We start from the raw sequence: 23,121 nt of genomic DNA, 5'->3' as shown, positions 1-23,121 counted from the left end.
GTTCTTAAAAATATGCAGCTGGGGCCCTCCCTGGTGGTGCAGCAGGTTAAAGCACTGCACTAAGAAGCTTAAGCCACTTTCTCATGAGTTCGATCCCCGCCTGCCCCTGAGGGGATCCACATGGCAAGGCAGACCTCTCCTGGCCCGCCCACTGCTCCCCTCAGCAGTGTACTTTGTGGATCTGCCTGTTCTGCTCCCCACTCTGTCCCTGGTGAATCTTCTCACCCTCCGCATCTCTGGCCTGTACCCCAATTCTGTATGAACGAATAAATAAATCTTTAGGAAAAAAAATAAGAAAAGAAGAAAAAAAAGAAAAAGAAAAAAAAATGCAGTTGCTGAGTTGTTTTTTTCTTGAAGCCAGTGTGTTTGACTACTAGGTTCACAGTGACAAGACAGTCGTCTGCCAATTGGACCACCTAAAATGTGTCTCCACCTTATTGGGGGAAGGAGGGGGGAATATCCATTCTCCAGTAATAACTGACCATTAGCAGCTTCTAAAATGTGCCTTAAAAATATGTGTGTGTGTATGTATAGTGCTAATAATAGCCAATATATAGGGAGAATATATTATGTATCAGGGACCATATATACTAGTGACATGTATTAATTCTTTCAGACAACCCTGAGAGGTTGTTATTATTTCATAATTGAGGTAAAATAACTTGTCCAAGATCACTCAGCTGCTAAGTGGTAAACACGCATTCAGGTTGTCTTTGAAACTTACAAAGAATACATGCAAAACAATGCCGTTAAGTCAATCTTAGATGTAACTAGTACTTATCTGACATCAAATTATTAATATTTTATGTTACCTGAGATTGGTAAGAAGGAGTGAAGTAGCTGCCAAATAATTTTATTCACTATTCATTCATTCACCCAATAGAGATTCTGTGGGCTCTGTGATGTCCTCAAGTTTCTACAGTCAAGGGGAAAGACAGACAAGACAGACCATCTAGTTAGTTGGATATAATAGAATGGAACAGCATGCACAAGGGTGGAGAGGACACAGCTACTACCCGAGATGTGCAGCTGTCTCAGTGAGGTGGAAACGAGATGGACCCAATCAAGAACAACCTTCTGTTTTGATCAAGAAACGGAAATCTGCCAGAAGTTTTCACAGAGCTGCTAGAGGTGCATAAGCAGTACAGTGGCATGATCTGGGTTTAGGAAGTGTTTCTGCACCACCTGAAATATCAATACCATCTAGAGGTTAAATCACATGCCAAAGTCAACCATGGGGTCAGAACAATAGCTCCAAGGGTTACATAACCTTGAGTGGGATTCCTGACCTTGCAATTCCTCATCTGCAATTCACAGGTCATCATTAGTACCTATAGCACAGGATTAAAGTATGGATTAAAGTGTTATCAGATGTAATAACAGTAAAAGTAAGCATGAAATTAGCTGTTTATAACAAGTTTATTGATTAATAAATACCATTATTATAATGAATATTAGGGACTAGATAGATTAATACAGACTAACAATGAGTGCTTGCTATTACAATGATTACCATTTCTATGGCCACTCAGGGGATGAGTTGGAGGTGAAAGTTCACAGAGGCAAAGCAGTAGCAGTCATTATAAATCCTCATCCAAATTAGACCAAAAAAGAACTTTGGGGCAAAAATCAGTCCTGGATCATAATGTCAATTGAGGGAGTTATAATCCACTTTATTTGAAAATGAGAAAGAATAAATAGGAAATAGCACAGTGCATTGTTCACCACACAGTAACTGATTTTGTGAATTTTGTTTCCATTTTATACATATAAACACACTCACATACGTGAATGTCACGATGTATGATGTTTTTACATTAAGAATTTTAGTCAAAAGCTACTTTCCAGACCCTGGAGTAAAAGTATTATCACCAGTCATTCTGTGGTCCTGCCCCTCAGGCACTCAGGCCATCCCTGGTCAGCCATTGTGAGGGCCTGAGTGTCAGGATGGAGCTGAGAGCCCTGACATTGGACCCTCGATAAGATGATTTGGTTTCTTGGTATCCTAGGCCATACCCCTTGTCCCAGCATTAGTTTGGGGGGATATCTATATCTATATCTATATCTATATCTATATCTATATCTATATCTCTATATCTATATCTATATATAGATAGATCTAGTCCCACATTCCTGACAAATATGTGAACTACTTTTGCTGAAAATTGTTTTCTTTTTCACCTATAAATCTGTGTTGTGAGGTTCTGGATAATATGTATCTCTTCTGCTCTGTTATTATATGAACTATCATTGCAGAAGAGCAGGGATGGTAGATATCCTGGATCTAAGCTTCTGGAAAGACATACTGAAGACTGAAATGTGATTGATTTCATGATATATTTACAAATAGTAAAAGTTCTGTCATGGGGACATTTCCCTTTGTGTCTAGCTTATTCTAAATCTGGGGTTTGATTCTTTGGAATTGATGTAGCTGTTGTTCTACCCTTAGCTGCTGTCCCAGACCCATTCAAGATGGCCTAACTCATTTCTGCAGCTGAGAGTTTGGGGGGATATTTTAAGGACTGGATGCCCCTCTTGCTCATCTTGATTAGCTCTAGGGACATCATAGTAGTCTTACCTTTCTGTATTAATGCTGGCTTTGCCAATAGCTCAGGACACTATGTGGCTTTGGATTACTGTTGCCCTAGCTATAAAATGGAAATGAAAAGAGGTGTCTCATATGCACATGGTTATTATGAGGCATCAATAAAACCAGAAACGTTCACTTTTTGAAAATAAGAGAACTATGTGGAGCAAAGTTGACAGTAGACACTTGGATTCATGATAAACGTCAAAGATAATGGTGATAACTTCAGATAACCCCCCTTGTAAAGCAAAGATACAGGTTGTTAGGTTAGGACATATGGACCTGTTTGAGTATATCTAGAGAACTCCTTAGCAAGACCAACAAAGTCTACATTGCACCAAAGCTGACACCTGCCCTTGAGAAGGCCTTTGAGGTCTTAGGAGGGAAGGGCGCACTTTCAGGCCAATTACTTCAGATGTGCATGATTAAACACAGAACTGGACAATCACCAGCATTCGGACCAAAATTGACCCACCAGTGTGTTTTGTGTGACTTGTAAATTATTTTGATTTTATTTTAATATTGGACAGCATTTAAAAATCATACATTTTTTGGCTACGTCTAAATTTCAACTTGTCTGAGAAATTCACAAGATGCCCTGTACTTCTTCACTGTTGCACTAGCAGGTACTGGGTGCCCACTGTCCTCTTGGACAGATCTACCTTCCTTGTCCACCCCTAACACTGAGACTCCAGTCCCCACCATTGATAACAATCCTTGCTTTGCTGTTTCTCTGATAGGACAGTTGCACAGTGGGATGTTCTGCATACCCACATTGCTCTGCAAATTGGAACTGTGAGAGAAAGTACTGTGTCAAGCAAAAAACAATTCTCACAATATGCTGTGAAGGATATTCTGCTTGCTTCCTTTACTAAACTCGTAGGGCTGTGTTTGATACCACAGACCTAAAGGAGGGCATTTAGAAGGAAAAAGAGGGTAATCCTGCAGTGTTACAAAATTCTGGGAGGACCTCCCTGGTGGTGCAAGGGTTTAAGTCTCAACACTATCAAGCTTTGGGCAGCCACTGCAGCACAAGTTCAATTCCCAACCAGGGTGCTGACCCACATGTCGCAGCAGACTTCTCCTATCCTGCCCACTGCTCCCCTCACCAATATAATTCAGTCAATTTGTCCTGCTCTCCACTGTCTCTGGTGAATCTTCTCGCCCCGTACCCCCCCCCCAACACACACACCCTTGGCCTACACCCCAGCTCTTATATACATAAATTAATAAAATAAATCTTTAAAAATAAAATAATAAATCTTGGGGTGTCAGTCTAGGGCAAAAGTGTCAAGATGAGGGAAAGAGGAGAAAGGGAAAAGAGCGTCCCATCAATCAGAGAACCTGGCAACACTCAGAGGAGCAGGGCAAAATACCAGTTGCCCGTAGTGGCGCTGATAAGATGGGGAGTACGGAGATGAGGTTCCCCATTTAGCCCTGTACTCAGTGCCAGCCTAGCTGGAAGAATTGTATAGTGAGAAAGGAAGAGAGGATACTCCTGTAGGCATAACAGGAAACTCATGCTTAGAACCAAAGGGAAGTGTGTTCAGATCCTTGCTTTGTTACTACCTAAGGGATCTTTACAGAAGCCCAAAGTCTCAGTTTTCTCATCTGTCCATGGGGTATTGACCAGCTGGTTAATTGACTGAATATCTATTAGGTGGTCAGGCAGATCAGGAATGAGCAAAACTGGTGAGGCTCCTGCTGCCAGGGAGCATACATACTAGTGAAAGGTAGACAATAATAATTACCTAGTGGTGGTGAGCATGAACTGGCTGTTTATGCCTTGGCTCATTTCCATAAATTGTGAGATAATACAATTTAATGAGATTAATACAAAGTGGTGGTCACAGATATTCAATTCACAAACTCTCAAGCGCCAGTTACATGTCAGTCCCTGTGCCCATGGGTCTGGGGATGGGAACAAACACCACCCGCTTCATGTCTAGAGGAATTCCTGAAACACTGACACAGGTGTCTGCAGGTCATTTGGGTCAACTACCTCTATACTCATCCCTGGGGATGAGGGGGCTGATACATGGTGGGAGAGGGTATGACGGTTGGAAAAGCTGAGCAGTAGCCAGACACCAGTGGGCCCTGAGTGCGAGTTCCCCCGCCGCCTTCTGGACTGCACCGCCGTGGAGACTTGCCCTGGCCTGCAGGGCCTGAGACCCTCCTTTGCAGTCAGCAGGGTGAACAGAGGGCCAGGGTGGACTCAGGCCCCTAGAGCCGGAACTCACACTTCTTCTTTGGTTTCTGGAATTCCAGACCACTCGGCCCTGAGTGCGGGGAGGACCCAGTTTGTGGATGTGGAGAAGCGTGGGCCGGAGGCCATGGACGTGAAAGACAGGAAGCCTTACCGCTCGTTGACGCGGCGCCGAGACGCTGAGCGCCGCTACACCAGCTCGTCAGCCGACAGCGAGGAGGGCAAAGCCCCGCAGAAGTCCTACAGCTCCAGCGAGACCCTGAAGGCCTACGACCAGGACGCCCGCCTCGCCTACGGGGGCCGCGTCAAGGACCTGGTGCCGCAGGAGGCGGAGGAGTTCTGCAGAGCAGGTGCGCGGAGGGGGCGGGGCTGGCGGTGGTCACGCCCCCCGGGCGGAGCGCACGTGGATTGGGCGTGGTTGAGTTCTACCGAGCAAGTGCGCTGGCGGGGGCGGGGCTGACGGCGGCCACGCCCCCGGGCGGGGCGCACGTGGATGGGGTGTGGTCCTCGTGCTGTGCGTGCCTGGGTCGAGACAAAGCTGGACGCTCTTGGTTCTCACCAGCGCATATTCACCCACTTTGCTGGCCTCAGAAGGTGTTTTACGAGCCGAGCCCTGGGTCCTGGTGCCACCAGTCAGCCCTGTCAGCGTCAGTCCTCATTTGTTAGCCGGTATGTGGTTTCCTTACTGCCTTGTCAGGACTCATGAAGCGACGCGTTTAAGGGATAAACATACTAGTGCCACGTAGTTGTTTACTAGTTGTATTATTCGTTTGTCCATTTATTCAGTCAACAGACATATCTCAACGTCTTCTTTGTGGCAAATACAGACCTGACCTTGAGAGGAAGCCGCTCCTGAAGTGGTCAGACCTAAAGTCTTAGTAATTTGGCACCTGGCTCCTTCTTCTCTTCCGACACAGAGCCGACACCAAAGCCTATCTGTTATACCGCCGAGTATCGGTCACCTCCATCCCTCTTCTCCACCAGCTCAGTAGCTGTCCCAGTTCTGGAGTCTAATGTGGCTCTGGGAAGGCAAACCACAGTCCCCTTCACCCGGTGCTGCCCCCTTTGGGCCATTTGCTGCACTGCAGCTAAGGAATGATCCATGTTGCCCGGACCTGGCACCAGGTTTTTCTTCCTGCACTGTTGTGCCCCCTGCCACACCTCTTTACCTATGCCCCAGCCCCACTGAACTGTTCATTATTCCCACACTTTCCAATAGATTCCCTACCCCTGTGTCTTCAGTTTCTGCCTGCAGATCTCTGAGCTCTCTGATGCCTAGTGGACCCCGACAGTTCTTGGCAGTTCTCCCTGCTTCTGCGCTGCTCTGTCCCTTCCAAGGTTCTCTTGCCACTGTTATGTGATTTAAATACTTTCGACTTTGTGATTCATCCTTGCAAGAACCCCAAGCTGACTCGTTTGCCCAAGACTACAGAGCACAGAGAGTCCTGCCTGGGCCAGTTTGGCCTGGATGCTACCCAGAAACTACAGAGAAAAGTCCCTTTTTGTCATTATGATTGACAAAGAATTGCCCTCAATTTACTGGCTGACCTGAGTGTTGCTCTTGACAAAGTACTGTCTTCCATTAACTCTTCTTGAGCAAATTTAGAACCCAAAAAAACCTGTGAAGGTAAAGGACACAGATCATCACCCATTTAAAAAATATATTTATTTATTTATGCATACAAGAACTGGGGTACAGGCCAGACATGTGGGTAGGTAAGAGAATTCACCAGAGACAGAGTGGGGAGCAGAACAGGCAGAATGACTGAAATACACTGCTGAGGGGAGCAGCGGGCAGGTCAAGAGAGGTCAGCCGCGCCATGTGGGTCACCTCCCTGGCTGGGGATCAAATCTTGCTGCAGTGGCTCCCGATAGCTTCATTGTGTTGTACTTTAACCTATTGCGCCACCAGGGAGAGCCCTCATCACCCCATTTTAAAGACAAGAACACAGAGTGTCAGGTGTTGTCACTACCCCAAGATCTGAACACACGCATCAGAGCCTGGGCTGACTCAGTGGGATCACTAAGAGTCAGCCCTCACCTGCATTTCTCTAGTCCTGAGATGTCTCAGCTCACTCATGTCGATGCTGAGACTGGCTGCTTAAGAGGGTATGCAGGACAAACCATATGGAAATCAATGCAGCCCAGGATGTTTATTGCAAATAAATTTGATTTTTCACTTAATGTAGTTGTCATTCTTCATAATGTGTGACTGGCCTCCCTTGAGAGGGCCAGCTCAGTAAAGCAGAAACAAGACAAGGATAGAGATGGGGGATAGGCCGGGGATGGGGAAAAAAATGGACCAGAAGGGGGAAAATGGGGCATGCATGGAGTGTGGTGTACAGAGGTGGGAAGCAAGCTGAGAGGGTTTAGGCTCCAATTTGTCATTTTTTTCTACTTAGAAGGAGAGCAAAAGAGGAAGGCAGATTGGAGTATGACACATAGGGGTGATGTTAAAAACATTTAACCCCTGGTTTCACCCACCCACATCTTGCTCAGCATGAATGCCTTTCTGACCACAGAACAGAGCCCAGAGGTCCCTGTTACTGGGTCAGCTGACTGTTTCATAACTGTCTCAGGGGAGTCTGGGGGGATGTTGGCAGGGAAGGGGCAGGACAAGACAGCAGAAACCAGGTGTGAGGAGGCTCAAGCATTTGTTATTTACTAGTCTGGCATCGAACAATTTCTGGACTTTAACCTCAAATTAAGGGAGTGCCAGCATGAACAATTGACTCACAGACTTGGGGTGCTCTTCCCGCTCCGGCCTCTGCAGCTTTCATGCAACAGGGCCCAGTTGGTCTCTGTCCTCTAACCTTCCTGCTCCATGTACTCACCCCCCCCCAAGAAATATCTGTTTATCTCCTCTTTACTGAGCACCTACTCTGTGCCAGTTAAGAGATGCCAGGCACAGCTGACTCAGATACTCAGGAGCACAGGGCCTATGGTTAGAAGTGATGCACGTGATTGTAGTAGCTGCCCATTCCTGCTGGCTTCCCTCCTACCTCTCTGGCTGTTCTTCCTCACTTTCCTTTGCAGGCTTGACCTGTTGAGCTCTGGCTCTGGTCTCAGGAATCCTCCAAGACTTGGGCATCTACCTCTTCTCTCTTCTTGCTTCATTTACCACATTCACTCTTATCCATAATCCTCCTCTGAGCTTCCTGTGTCTGTGTTCACAGAACATTTGTGGATCTTCTAGCTGAACTTTAGCCCTTACTCCTACTTTTCCCTCCTACACATACACACACCTGGTTATGAGCTCTGTGAAGCCAGGTACCACACTCCACTTATACTGCATCTTAGTAGAGACCCAGGACCAATTGGATTGGTTTAAATGTAGGTGCCCTCTGAGTCTGAGTTCATTTCCCAGAGTAGTGATTGAATGGAATGTGGCCCTACTGCCTTCATCTACCCCTACCTCCCCATTCTCCAAAACTCCTCTGGGAAGAAGCTGCCCTGAATAGACCTTGAATTAATGTTCAGGAGCGATGTGGTGGCTGTGCTACCCATAGTAGTCAACACTGTCCCTCGGGTACTGACCCCAGTGTGAGCCTCCTTCCTGAAGGTCTTCCATCTTGGGTGTGGGCCAGCCTTCCCCGGCCCTCCACACACCTCTTGGTGAGCAGCCCAGCTTCAGCTCTGAGCTTAGCTACTGGGTTACACCAATATCTGATCCCTTCAGAGCCCCAGCCAGCATGAGGAAGAAGCAGAGACTGCTTGCTTGTATGAGGCCGACTGTTCGCTGCTAGATTCTATCTTCTTCACTTTCCTGTTCTGGACTTTTTGGCATGGCCAGAAAGGGGCTTCTGGGCCCTAGGGAGCCATCTCATCTCATCAGGAGGCTTCTGTCCTGTTCATAAGTGCTCCTTACTGGTAACTCCTCCCTGTACTGGCAGGGGTAGGCAGATGCCCTCAATCCAGTAGAGACTTATTGAGTCCCAACTAGGTGCCAGCTTTTCTACAGACACAGGGATCTAGCATTAGCATGGCCTGCTCCCTGCTCTTGTTGAAGACATCTCCAGCGAGAGTCAAGCCCTAAATCAGCTCTACCGTGTAGGGTAACTGGGTCCAGAACTCCCAGAGGGAACATAGAGGAAGAAGCAAAGACTTCTGCAAGGTGTGTAGAGATTAGAGGAGACTTCACAGAAGTGTCTGTGAGTTGGGCCCTAAAGGATGTGGAGAGTGTGGCCTGGAGGGGAAGGGGAAATGGAGTTGTTCAGGCAGAGGAAAGGCAGGGGCATAAATGCCACAGAGGGCTCAAAGAGCAAGAGAAAGTCAGTCCTTGGGTCAGGGGCCAAGCTTCTGATGGGGAGACCCTTCCTCAGCACCCTAACCAATCCACCTGTGTTTCCTTCAAGGTACCAACTTCACCCTGCGTGAACTGGGACTAGGTGAGGTGACGCCTCCTCATGGGACTCTGTACAGGACAGACATTGGCCTTCCCCACTGTGGCTTCTCCATGGGGGCCAGCTCTGATGCTGACATGGAGGTGGACACCGTGCTGTCCCCAGAGCACCCTGTGCGCCTGTGGGCCCGGAGCACACGGTCGGGGCGCAGTTCCTGCCTGTCCAGCCGGGCCAACTCCAACCTTACCCTCACCGACACGGAGCATGAGAACACAGAGACTGGTGAGTGGTCCTCCTGGCCTGTGCCAGACACTTTGGTAACAGACTGGTGTTTTAATTACAATATTGATTTTCTGCTCCATCACTGGGATCTCTGGTGAAGTGGGTGAAAACCTGCTTTGCTCTCAGTGATCAAAAGACAGAGCTTCTTGCATAGAAACGTGAAATTCCCAGCTAAGACTGAGTTGCTGCTCTTTCTTTCCAGATGAGGGAGTTGCCTCAGGTTGGGGTTATTGCTTACAGTGCTCTCTGTGCTGGGGAGCCAGAGGGACAAGGACAAGGGACTGTAGGGACTGAGCCCTGTAGCTGTCCTCCTCATCAGCCATACCTAGGCAGGCCCGGCTCTCAAGTCTTAGGCCTCTGGAGCTCAGCTGTCCTGGGCAGTCACCACAGCACTATCCCGCCAGCATATCTTATGTTGTCAGAACATGGCCAGTAGCTCACAAAAGCTGCTTTGTTGGGGTGTCTGAACCTTTGAGGTGTTGCTCCAGTTTTCCCTTCATCTGACATGTACATTGGGGAAGTGCTGACTCTGGACTCTCTGTCCCACTCTCATCTCGGTTGTGGCTCCTTTGTCCAAGCCCCAGAGATGCTGTGCAGGAGAAAGGTGACAACTTTCTCCTTTTTAGGGTAGAAGGACGGTAACCTGATATCAGTATTATCCTCCTTACTGGAGACCTTGCTGCTGGAACTTTAAGGAGACCTGAGTTAGATGCAGCCAGTCGGCTGCTAAGGGGAATCTCCCTTTCTCTGGCGTGTGTGCCCCCCATGGAGGAAGGGTGGCAGGGACCAGTCACCACCCTTCTGCCTGGAAAAGGGCTTTTATTTCATAGAACTCCCCCAAGGTGTCTCCGGCACTGCCACATCAGAGGTGGATGGGGGGATTGAAGGGAAGGCAGCCTGAATGAGAACTGTAGAGCCACACCAGGTAGCAGTGCCCCCTACTGGTTTCCAGCTCCAAATGCAGGATCTTAATGATTCCTCACCTGGCTCCCCTGTCCTGGCTTAGTCTGAAAAGGACACTCCAGGTGGGCATGCAAGACACAATCACTGATTTGGAGTCAGGCAGAACATCAGGTAAAGTCAGGGTCAGGTGAGGCAATATATCTTCTTGAAGAGTCAGGGGCAGCAAAATTCTAAATGCCCATTTCACACCCTGCCCAGAGAGCTCAGGTCATTTTCCTAGAGCCTGTGTGAGGGGGAGGGGAGCAGAGGTCCAGAATTTTCCCTTATCCCAGCCAGCCCTTTGAGGACACCAATGACCTGAATTCCCGAAGGAGCGCGCCATCTCTGCAGGGTGCTCGGTCCCCTTTCCGACTCTTCTGTCTCCATTTCCCTCACTGTGCACTGAACTAGAACACCCGTCACTGGTGGATAGGTGATGCCAATATAGGGGAATAGGGTCTGAGTAGAGGCAGGGTGTGACATCTGACCTGCGGTGTGACATTAGTTAAGGAAGCCAGCATTTCTTGCGTTCTGAGAATGTAAATAGTTCTTAGATGGAAAGAGGGGTAAAGTACTGAGAAACAGTGGACTAAATAATTTAAATAGGTTTGATGCAGGACTTCTCAGGACTTTTAATACATCGATGTGCATGCTAATGAGAAGTGCCAGGAAAGGACATAAACAGCATTTCCCATAGTGATCTGACCCCTGGACCCTTTGTCCCCAGAGCATCTGTTGTGTCCAGTGTTCTCAGCAAGACTTTCTGGGAATAAGAAGTTGAAGGAGTTGCAAGCCTTCTCTGTCTAGGATTCCTGATTCTAAGTGTTTACATTAAGGTGAAATTGGACAAGAGGAAGACGATAGTGACAGCATTTCTGCTTCTGGTTCTAGACCTTTGGCACAGTGCTAAGTGCTTTAGTTCTGTGATCCCATTTACTCCCTCTCAGGCTCTTCAAGGTAGTTTCAAAGAATAAGCAAACTGCAGCACTGAGATTTTAAGATACCTGCATAAGACGCAGTGGGCAAGATAGAACTTGAATTCAAGAATCTGTACTCTTAGAGCTCTGGTTATATTGAATTTCCTCTGCAGCAAAATGCTTGGGTCGTTTATTCTTTTGAAGGCTTCTTGCTATGGTGACAAATGATCATTTTTCCATAAAGTCATGACAGAGAGAGGCACACACCGCCCACATTATTGTATATTCCCTGAGAGCTGAATTACAGTTGAATTAAGCCTCTGTGGGGTGATAATGACATAGTTGACAGCCTAAAGAGCTCCAGCCTTTAGCCACAGGACAGGGAAAGAGCCTGGCCATGTCACTCTTGCCTACTGATTGTCGGTTTCCACACTGACCATGGCACCAGAAGCTTTGCTGCGGGAAGGACAGCAGAGGAGGTAGGGGACTCTAACAACGAGCTCCTGACTTCTGCTTCCCCTCCAGGCCTGGACTCCCTGATCCCAGACACCCCACAGCTGCCCACCCGCTCGTCTGCTTTCTCCCAGTTGGAAAGTTACATTAATGGCTTTGTTATACTGGGTCTAAAAAATGACAGTGAGTCATGCTGTGAGTGAAGGGCTCCCTTTGATCCACTGATGAGGTTGACAGCACTTTTGTTCACACCATAATGTCCTTAATGGCAGAGGGCTGAGGCTCAGAGGGGTGGAAAGCATGTTCAGGCTGCAAGTCTAGTTGAACTGGAGCCAGGTTCTGCAAAGCCGTCTTGGTTCTTTCCCTCTCCCTCTCTTCTCCCTGCACACCCTGCCCCCCACACCCCCATCTTCCTCCCTGGACCTTTAACCTCTTGCATGAATTCATTCATCCCCCACCAATCTCACTTTTTTCTCTCATAAGAACTCAGATCTTACCGTTGGAGTAGTCTCAGCCCCACTGGGTGAGTTAGCCAACAGGTGGCCACTTTGCAGGAGCAGGGGGAAGCCCTGCTGAGAGCCTCCCGTGGGTCCAGTTACCACACGTGCTCGGTTGCTATTAGTCCTCACGACTACTCCTCACACCACCATAGCATTTCACTTCCCAGATGGGAGAACTGAGGTTCCCAAAGATCAGCTGACATGCTAGCTACTGTGCAGCTAGAAAGCCAGCAAGTGGGCAAGACTCGAGTTTAAATGTGCAACTCCCTGGTGTTAGTCTGAGCCTTTTGCCCACTTCTTTGGAATCAGTGCACTGGACTCTCAATTGAGGCCACCAAAAATGGACCACTGAGTGTTCAAAGCTCCTCACCAGATGTGAAATTCATAGTGTCACCTCCAGCAACTTCCAGCCACTGGAACATCTATTCTGCCTCCACACCCGGCCTTGCATTAGTCAATAGTAATTGTCAACAGTATTGATAGCGGTGGAGGCTTTTGCTGAGGTCACGGTGGTGCTGCATGCGGCTGCCATCAATAATAACTTTTATGGGGTCCATTAAAGCCAATTTCTGCCCCTGAAGGTTAATGTCAGCAGCTTTTATGTCACTGCTTAATATCCAAAATAAATACAGAATTGACTGGGTAATGTAAACACAAATCTTCTTCCCAGAGCCCTCTGGCAGAGCCAGCCCTCAGGCTTTCCTGCTGAGCAGGGCCAGCAGGCTGCATGGGCAGCAAACCCAGGCAGTGCCGGCGTCCTGCCAGACAAACTGTTGGTGTTCAATTAATTTTTTTTTTTTAGGAAGCAAAGGTTACAATTTGAACTCTTCCCAGCCACAGGTCAGCTCAGCAGCGTCCCTTTTGTAGATCAGTAGCATAACACCTTCTATAGCTATGCTGAGCCCCTTCTGCATGCTGGGCTTTACAGTCACACAGGGCTCCCTAGCCGGGATACATTCAGAGGAGTATGCTGTAGGCAGTCGGCATGCGAACGTCATGGAATACGACCACACAAACCTCGAGGCCTCATCTTCTGCACACCTGGGCTAGAAAACACAGCCTTTAGGGACCACCATGCATGTGTGACCCAAAGTTGGCTAGGACGTCAAGTGGCACACAGTTGTCATGCTAGGGGTAGAATCTAGAAGAATGATACGGGAGATGGAGATGTAACATCTTCATGGTCCTCTGTGATGTCGGTAGAGCAGGCATGGTGCAGAATGGAAAGAACAGTGACTCCAGAGTCCAGTGAGGAGACCTGGCCTCAAATCCTGTCCCAGCTCTGAAGCCTGGGACAAGTGAAATCAAGGACAACTCCCTGCGCTAGCTTCCTCATTTCTAAAGCAACATGCCATGGTTACCAGGAGCTAGGAGGGGGAAAGGGAAGTTAGTGTCTAGTGAAAGTGAGGGCTTAGTTTGAAATAAAAGGCTGAGGTATGTTTTGTCACAATAATTAAAAATTGTACAAAAACAGCATGTGATCTTCTTTCTTTGAAGTGCTGCTGTGACCCTACACATTTGCATTTGGGAAGTGAAATGTCTGTGATAGTCCTTAATTCCTGCTAATTATTAATATTATTTTTGTCAGAACCTATAGGACAGTCAAAGAAACCATTCATTTTGCCTGGGGGGTACAAGGGCTCATTCCTTCATTCTTCATATATTATACACCTGGACTTGAAGGCCAAGTGGGATTTCAGTGAGCATAAGGGATCTGAGAGGAGCATTCCCAGAAGAGGCAATTGCAAGCCAAGGCTGAGAGGCGTGAAGAAGCACGGGGGTCTGGGGAATAGTGAGCATTTACTTGGTGCTTTAATCCTACAGGCACATTGAGAAATTCACTTAGAAAAGAAACAACGCAACAGAATCACAGTTACCCCACATTATCAAGCAGCCGGGGTGTCAAAAGGGAAATTATTGGTTAACCTAATTAGGCAGCCAAATTGCTTATTCAGAGTCAGTAGATTAGGTGAGCATCTCCAAAGCACAGAAAGAAAGAAGCTCATTACCAATTTAACTCAATTTATCCTTTACCCTCCCTGGCCTCAGACTCACGAGGCTTGGTTTTAAAAATCTATAAGAATATCTATCATTAATTCCCTAAGTGGCCGGAGCCCTGCAGCTGCCCAGCCATTGTGCACAAGGCCCCATCTTCCAGGAGAGGCAGCCAGGCTCCCTGAACTGGGGTAGGAATCGAACTCCCGCATTTGGCTGTCTGTCTGCCTTAGGAGGTGCCCACAAACCCTCCCAGGAATATTTTCAGGGAGTCAGAGTCTCATATCTCATATCCATATCTCTAAGAGTGACAAAAAGATTTGGGAAGGGCCTGTGAAGTCATAGCACTTGGGAATCTGGACGCTAGAAGTGACCTCAGCAACAACTGTCCCATTTGTTCAACTTGAGACAGGGAAACTGAGATTGAGTGGTTAGGTGATTTGCTGTATGTCCCACAGCTAATAAATGACACAGCCAGTGCTCTGATTCAGGTCTGCCATACTCCAGTGCCCATTTTCTTTCTTAACCATGGCACTCCCCCTTGCTGTTTTATCTATGCTTTTTAACTTAATGCATAAAATATAACAGTCTGGGAGATGACACTAGCTATCTAGACCGTAAGTTTCTGTGTCAATGTTAGAGACTTTCAGGAAAGAATCTAAATCTAGAATCTATTCTCGCTGATCAAGACCTAGAATTGTACCAGGTCATTCTCAAATTATGACCTCCTAGAGAAAGGATATGTAAATGGTGATTATTGGGGCTAAAGAGAAAAATTCCCTTCAGAAAATCTGAGAAAGTTTTATGGAAAATGGACTGGTCCCTGGGTTTTGTGGGGTGAGAGGGAATTCAGTAGGTAAAGTTGGGGAAGCCTCATTGTGAACAAAGGCATGGAAGTAGGCAGATACAAGGTATCTCCCAGAGGGCTGGACACAGCTGCTTAGCTGGGAATGGGGCTAGACAGTGCTGGTTGTTGGTAAGGTTGGTAACCTGGCAAGATTGGAGATTTAAATGGATCTTCTATAATTGAACAACTGTTTGTTGAACCCCTCCATGTGCTAGATACTTTTTAAATATTAGAGTTTTAGTAGATATCAAAACAAGAAACTTCCCACCCTCCTGGAGATTATATTCTAGTGGGGAGACTGAGAGTAAACAATTATAAAAATGAAATTATATAGGATGTTTCAAAATGATGAATGTCATTCAAAGGGGGTAGGGAATGGCTGAGCTGGGGAGAGAGAGGAATGGTTCTAAATGTGCTGCTCAGAAAAGACTTTATGAAAAGGGAACATTGGAACAGCGCTTTGCAGTTGTGAGGAGCTGAGCAGTGAGAATGACTGGTGGAAAAGCAGTCCTGCCAAGGGGAGGACAGGTGGCAGGTCCAAAGTCTTGGGGCACGAGTGTGCTGGCCTCTTTCCAAGGCAGCAAAGAGGCTAGTAGGGGAGGAGGTCAAAGGTGACGTGGGTCAGGGGTGCATGTAGGTCATTGCATGGGAGGGTTCAAAGCTGAGGAGTGACATGATCTGGCCACTGCTTGAGTAGGATCACTCTGCAGGCTGCGCTGAGCCCTACAGGGCTGTGTGGCCGGGAGAGAAAGGATGCGGGTCAGGCCAGGGGGAGGCATGGAGTCAGTGACAGTGGGATCTGGACCTGGTGAAGGGAGCAAACTGCTTTCTCGCATCCTCCCTGAACCTTGGAATGCTTTGGTTCTGAGATTTAAATGAGCTCCCAGGTACTCTGGGAGGAGAGGGATCACCCTGTGCTCCTTTTTCTTGCCTCACTGCTGCTTCAACCCAGTTACATGTCCCTTAGCTACTGGCTGTCCCATGCCACACCCCATGCTCTTCCTCATAGCTCATGGTCTTGGTCATGAGCCACACCTCTTGTATATTCTTCATACCCTGTTCAGTTCCTCTGCCTACCTTCATAGTTTCTCTCCTGGATGCTTGGCCCCCACTCCCAGCCTTGCCAGACCTCCCAAGGGTAACTCTTAGCACCATCTTTTTTTTTTTTTTTTTTTTCATGATCTTGGCTTCCTTTAAGCTCTGATTGCAATCCTTCCTTCTGCTCAGTTGTCTCAAACTGCTTTGGTGAAGTTGACCTTTCCATAAATACCACCTCTGCTGAAATCATCTATGATCTGGGAGCCGGTATCTGGTAACCATTGACATTGTTATGTGAGTTTTTTTGTGAAGTCCTGGCCCCATTTAGATGCACCCCAAGTCCATCATTTCCTGGTGAGCTGTTACTCGCCCCAGTGGGCAGGACATGCTAATATAATAGCACCCTCTTTCTGCACTGGGAGGAGGGTAAGAGAGAAGGGAGACTCAAAGTTACGCTAAATTAAGATAGATTGCATTTCTGAAACTAGGTTAGGACCTGCTGTGTGTGCAGAGAGGTAGAGCAAACTGGAGTTTTGCTTTTAATTTGAGCCAACATGACTTTCAATTCCAGTGGAAGCCAGATGTGCACAATGACAAACTTCCTACCAAAAAACCTTTGTGAGGCATTTTTTCCCCATCAGTAAGCTCAGTTTTGTCCAGGATAAGTGGCTCTTGGGCCTGTTTCAGCTGCATCCAACCCAGGATGACTTGGGGAGGAGAGGGAATGACAGATGGTGGAAAACGATCTCTCTGCCCACAGGAGCCCAGCTCCAGTGCTGGGCGTGTAGGTCTTACTTCAGCTTCGCCTCTGTGTCTACTTCCATGTGACCCCGAACAAGTCACTTTTGGGGGGCTTGAGTTTCTCCATCTGCTAAATGGTGCCACTGGAATCTCAAGCAGCAAGTTAGAGTGAAAGGAAATGGGCTTTGAGTCAAACAGGGAGTCTCAGCTGAGCCACTCAGGAATTGTGTGTTTTGTGCACGTCACTGAATCTCAGTACTGTTTGGTTCCTTCATCTGTAACGGGAATGAATGCAAACCTACCTTCTGAAGTTGCACAGTGTGAAAGGCAAGTGTTCTCATGACAGAACCAGGACTATGGTTTTCAAAACTGTGGGTGGGAACTGATCCTGCAATAAATGCTGTGACTCAGCATCATTATTTAAAGCAGCAGCAGCAGCAGCAGCAGCAGCAGCAGTAGTAGTAGTAGTAGGAGTAGTAGTAGTAGTAGTAGTAATAATAATAATAATAATTAGAACACAGAGACTCAGAATAGAATAATAAAATGAGTATTTTGTGAGTATTTTTGTACTTTTCACGTGATATGTAGTAGGTCATCATGTACAGTGTATTTCCTTCTAAGGTCTTCAGTTAAAGAAAAGGTTAAAAGACCTGGCTCATAGAAGGACTCTGCGAATGCTAAGTACCTCTTTTCAAGGGCACCTCAGCTGGGAGATCCCATGATTCTGCACCAAAACTGGTTGGCCTAGTATTTCTAGAGTTCTTATACTGAAAATAAGTATGTAATTGAGTTAAAAGAAATTGGGCTTTAGGGTCAGATGGGCTTGCCCAGGGTCAGCTAGCTTCTGTAAAGACAAAGTAGAATTCCTGGTTTCTAGAAACCCATCATCCCCCAGTTCTTCCCCATATAAATGGCAATTGCGTTGATAAGCCCTGGGGTAGCTATGAACTACAGGAACAACAGAAAAAGCACCCCCAAATAGGAAGAGCTGATTTAGAAGGATAAAAAGAGGTGGGAGAGTCATAAGTAGGTATACATAACCAACTGAATCCCCTCACTCAGCACAACGGCAATAGAGAGGAACCAAGGCAACATGAGCACAATATTCAATTAGCATGTCAAGAGAAATTTGGCTTCCCCCCACCCATGGATCCTTACCACAAATTTAATTTCACACTAATCAACCCAGGAATATTGGCCACAATATAGAAATGACTTTCTTTCCTTTGAGTTTGGGTCAGAGGGAAGCATGTGGAACAGAATGCAAGGAAGGGCTCCAGGGAGTTCATATGGGTTTGATACATGCAGCAGAGTACGTAGGGTGGTGGCTGATTACCCATAGGATCAGAGAAGCAGATTTAGTGCAAACCCTACAAAAAACTTTTTAATGATGAGGTCTTGGAGAAGATAAGACGCTCCCCAAACTCTCTGCAACATGACAAGCCCCACTTCCTAGGGGGTGTGGGGGAAGAGTGGGTGGGTGGGTGGGTGGGAGGAGCTGCAGTGGTGAAGGGAAACAGTCTTCAACTAGCAGCCAGAGGCTAGGGTCTGACTCTAGCTATATGAACAGCTAGGAAGTATCAAGAGGTTTGTTGTGGATGTACTAATGGACATTAAGAAGAGATGAGGACAGAGAGGACTGCTAGGCTCCATCATAGCAGAGAATGGTTCTGAACTGTTGACTCAGAAATACAGCCTTTCTCCTAAAGATCATAGAAACCACAGAAAAGTTTTAAGCAGGGAGAGGTGAAAAGTAGCAACTGACTCAGGTGAGAAGGACTGGTAGTATCCACATTCTTAAAAAGACTGGAATTGCCTTGAGTTTTTAATTGTAAGCAATTCAGCAAAAGGCTGTGCTCTGGCTGGGACCTACATTCATAATGTGTTTACCCTGAACATTGGTCAGTTCCTACCGCTGCTAAATTTTGACTTTAAGTATCCTATAGTAGATGCCCAACTATTTATCAAAATTTGTGGTATAAAGTTTTGGGCATATACATACACTCAATTCCTGCCTTCTTGATGAACTTTGTCTGGGTTTCCTAAAACACAGAGCTTGAGGCAAGTCTTTACTACTCATACAGCACAGCCATGTGTCACCTAACATTTCCATCAATGTTGGAAATTACCAGGTGCCCTGGGTATGTATATAGGAAGCTATTCCATCTAGATTGGTGTAATTATTCTATTTGTAATTATTGTATTATTACACTCACAATGATGAAATCACCTAAGGACACACTTCTTAGAACGTAGCTCTATCATTAAGTGACACATGACTACATTTGAGAAGTGCAACTTCAGGGCAGTGAGGTAGGGAAGTGAGGCAAAGGAGAGGAGAAGCTAAAAAAGTGGTAGACCTCCGTGCTGGTCAGCACTTCACAACAAGCTGCAGAGGGACACCTGGTCTCTCAGCAGGTGTGACTCCCCAGGAAGCCTGCAGACCTGTTATTTAAGTCACCATAGGTGTGTGGTATTTTGATATGCAACCCAAGCTACATAAGGCATGCCACAAAAGCTTAAATAACTTGCCAGCCAGGAAGTCACTAATTGATGCTGGACATAGGGCTATTTTAATCCAAACTCCCACACTGGCCACATCACCTCATGGAAGCAGGAATGCAAAACTATGTGCATGAATGACTGCCAATGCTTCTGTGGGTTAAAATGGTGTCAATGTACCAGACCACCACCTCAGAAAAAATTAGCACTTTACATGTATAGACACAATCCCTGCAGCCAAACTGTCTGGATTTGAACCCCAGCACTTTCACTTGTTAGTAACGGTGTTACTTGGTATTATATAACATACCTTTCTTAATATTCCCAGGTCTCTGTTTCTTCATCTATAAAATGGGCATAATTTTGCTGACTGCCTCATACTGTGACTATAAAAATTTAATGAGCTCAGAGTTAAAGTACTTGAGCCTGGCATATAAAAATAGTTACATAAGCATATGCTTATGTAGTTAATTATACAACTTACACAACTTTGTGATTACAAAGATTTTTCACATTTTGTTTAATATTTGCAGCAACCTTGAGGGTAGCTATAAGTCTAATTGTTGTTTGGAAGTGCTCTGAAATCCCACAGCTGGAAAATGAGGGCTGTAGGATTCAACCCAGGCCCCTCTGACCCTGCAGTACTGGCCAGGATTATAACTGGCTTCTGGCCATACTGGCTCTTGCTGTTGAAGATGACACATAGTTCCCAGGGCCAAGTGTGAAAAGGCTCCAGTACATCTAATATCTCCAGCCTGTTCCATGAGAAGGATTCCATCCCAGGCTATCTGTTCTGGAAAAAACTCCTCTTCAAATAAAGAGCCAAGCCCTTTGTGTTCCAAAAACTGAAAAAGACTTTTCTTTCCACTCTCACTTAGCAGCCTGGTTCCTAAATGAGTTTGCTATGCTTAGCTTTGTAGGACCTTAACTACAAAACAAATTGCTTTCCTGAATGTGCCTCCAAGAAGGAAATAATCGTATAGAACAAATCAGGTTCAAAGTGTGGTATAAACAAAGGGAAATTGTTTGCCATTCCAGCTGCTTGTAAGGATGGAAGAGGGAGGAAAGAGGAGCAGTCATGGGTGTGAAGTGGACTGTGAAAATGCAGAAAAAGACTCTTCAAATAGGAACCAAATAGACTAAGTCAGAATTAGACAGCGTTAGAAGTGAAGCACTCCAGGCATCTCTCCCTCCCTGCAGCCTCACTCTGTAGTGAAAAAGGGAGAAACTGCTTAAGCCCAAAGGATTTTCCTTCCTCTCTACCTGCATCCAAACTTTCAATAATTTATTACCTCAGCACCAGAGCTAGTGGTACTAAAAGGTACATTTTATTTGAAGATAATGTTGTGTCTTTTTTTTTTTTTTTTTTTTTTACCTAGCTAGATTTTAAAAGCTGGCACTAAGCCATGATTATTCACATTTAGGGAGTAAGTAACAGCTCACCATGCCCTTTAATATTCAGTATTCATGAATTATCACCTCATCTCCCTGATCAAAAGCTTCTGAGCCCACACACTGACTTTGAACTTTGATCATGGGCCTTGAACTTGCAGCCAGTAATTGGGGTGCCCAGGGCTCATGTGATGGTGAAGGACTCCCAGGGGTCAGCATCTATTGGGAACACAGCTAAGATCTATCATAGCAGATGAGCACAGAACAAATCAGCAATGGAAAAGGTGCACTAGACCAGTTCCTGAGGAAACCAAGTTTATGCATCTCCTTGCAGTGTCTCAGAGGGTACTTGTAGTCCTGGAGCAAGGAGTAGTGATGGCACGTCCAGGTGCAGCCTACCAAGGAAACTCAAGAGAGCTCCAGAGCCCCAGGTCTTTCTCAGGCATTGACACATGCCTAACACATGTCCAAATTCCATACACTCAGAGGGAAAGCAGGTTTAGCATGAATGTCATTATCTTTATGTGCAGTCTAGGCATGGTAAGCCATTTTTATCACATAGGCAAAGTTGTTTTGTTTTAAGATTTATTTTTTATTTATTTATGTATACAAGAATGGGGTGTAGGGAGTGGGGGGCGGTTAGGAGGATTCACCAGAGACAGAGGGGGAGCAGAACAGGTGAATCTACTGAAATAAACTGCTGATGGAAGCAGCAGGTGATACAGGAGAGGTCTGCTGCACCATGTGGGTCACCTCCCTGGCCAGGGATCAAATTCATGCCACAGTGGCCAGCAATAGATTGATAGCACTGAAACTTTAACCCTTGTACCAGCAGGAAGGCCCACTTAGGCAAAGTTTTATACCAGGTCTGGAACCATTTAGCATTCATGTTCCCAGATTGCAGCCAAGGACCCACCTTGCTGTATGATGCAGCTGTTGCAGGCCTCCTATTTTAATGCAAATGCACAGAACCTTTGTTTTCACTACTCCCTTGATTAAAATAGTGAGTAAGCCTACATACATTAGCCAGAGTATACTTCTCAGAAAAACTCTGTAGCACTTTTCCTACTCATGATGTTGTATGTAGTAACTCTTTTAAAGTGGTTATAAATGTTAGAAGAAATTGCTTGATAAAGAAAACTCATTACTAGTACTGGTAATGAAACAGAAGAGAAAATGAAGTGATAGACCTCAGATTCAGGACAAAGGAAAACATGTTTTGGTGAATCACACAGTGGGACATGCTACCAGACCTTCTGTGGCATTGAGTTGGGGTCTGGGGCTGGAGCAAGGAAGTTGTGAAGCTTAACAGCGGGGAAGCACGTTGTGCACACACAATCCATTCAGCAGCACACACCAGCCTGTGTGCTCTAGCTGTATGGATGCTGCGATTGAGCAGCCATGGCCTCTGGCCCCAGGGACTCATGTGGAAAGAAGACAGACAAAAAGGTTGGCAGTTCCCTGCAGGGTGTTGCTTGAGCACTGTGAAGGAAGGACCTTGGGTGGCCAGCAGAAGCAGCAGAAGAGTCATGCTTTGGGACCGAAGAAAATGACTCCTAAGACCCCTGCAGTTCTGAGCATTTGTCCAGTAAGGGCGGTGACAGCCACATCCACTACCATGGCCTCTCAGCCACCACTAGTCCTGGAACATAGTTTTCTGGAATTCTGATGGAAAAAGAGGAAGCTTGGTTGTGGGGCCAGAATGTCTGCTTGAGACAGAGTTGGCTAGGGGAAAAAGCTGCTCTTGGCGGGCAGGTATGGGAAAGACACAGACCCCATACCTCTGTCAGCCTCTGTTTGGCAGGTACATATCAAAATCCCTTCAGTGTCATCCAGAGACCACCAGAGACCCCCTTATATTTAGAGAAAGATAGATTTACTGAGGGAGCTTAGACACCGTGGGGAGTCGCCAGGGTGTTTCATTGTGCAGTGTTAGAAGGACTTGGGGATGTGGCCTGCCTTGTGTTTTAGGAGGATCTATTCAAGGAAGTGGAGCTTTCATCTGGATTGGATTACTAGCAGACAGCAGGGGTGATTCTATGTCTTATAAATCCTAAGTAGAGGCCGGAAAAATGAAATGAGATTGTCGTTGTCCCTGGAAAAGAAGCAACAGTCATCCATATTAGCAGACAGAAGGCTGGTCATTTTGTGATGTTCAACAATGCGCCAGATTTTGTCTAGATTCAGACCTTTGCAGAATGACCTTGCCTTTGTCTTGATCCTTACTGTTCACAGAGTGGCCTATCTGCAATTGTGTGTGAAACTAGTGATATTCAACAGGAGAAAGCCCCCCCATAGCTCTGTGAGTACCAGGGACACCTAGCTGTCAGAGACTGATCTTCTCTTTTCACCCCACACTAGAGGTAAAGGAACAGA

The 23,121-nt window shown here is 46.4% G+C and overlaps 1 protein-coding gene across 1 annotated transcript in view; it reads left to right on the top strand.

Moving 5' to 3' along the window:
• The window catches only part of TENM4 (teneurin transmembrane protein 4), a 511,167-nt gene that overhangs the window by 122,736 nt on the left and 365,310 nt on the right, over nt 1–23,121 (top strand). The window contains exons 3-4 of the mRNA XM_004683244.2: nt 4,856–5,143; nt 9,149–9,418. Of these exons, the coding sequence (XP_004683301.1) occupies nt 4,921–5,143; nt 9,149–9,418 (493 nt within the window). The 5' untranslated portion in view covers nt 4,856–4,920. The remainder of the gene's footprint in view (nt 1–4,855; nt 5,144–9,148; nt 9,419–23,121) is intronic.

This window comes from Condylura cristata, unplaced genomic scaffold (assembly GCF_000260355.1).
Source record: "Condylura cristata isolate star-nosed mole 26May11 unplaced genomic scaffold, ConCri1.0 scaffold00015, whole genome shotgun sequence".
Classification (NCBI taxonomy): domain Eukaryota; kingdom Metazoa; phylum Chordata; class Mammalia; order Eulipotyphla; family Talpidae; genus Condylura; species Condylura cristata.
The sequence above is the reverse complement of the archived record's forward strand: the minus strand, read 5'-3'. Positions and strand labels throughout refer to the sequence as shown.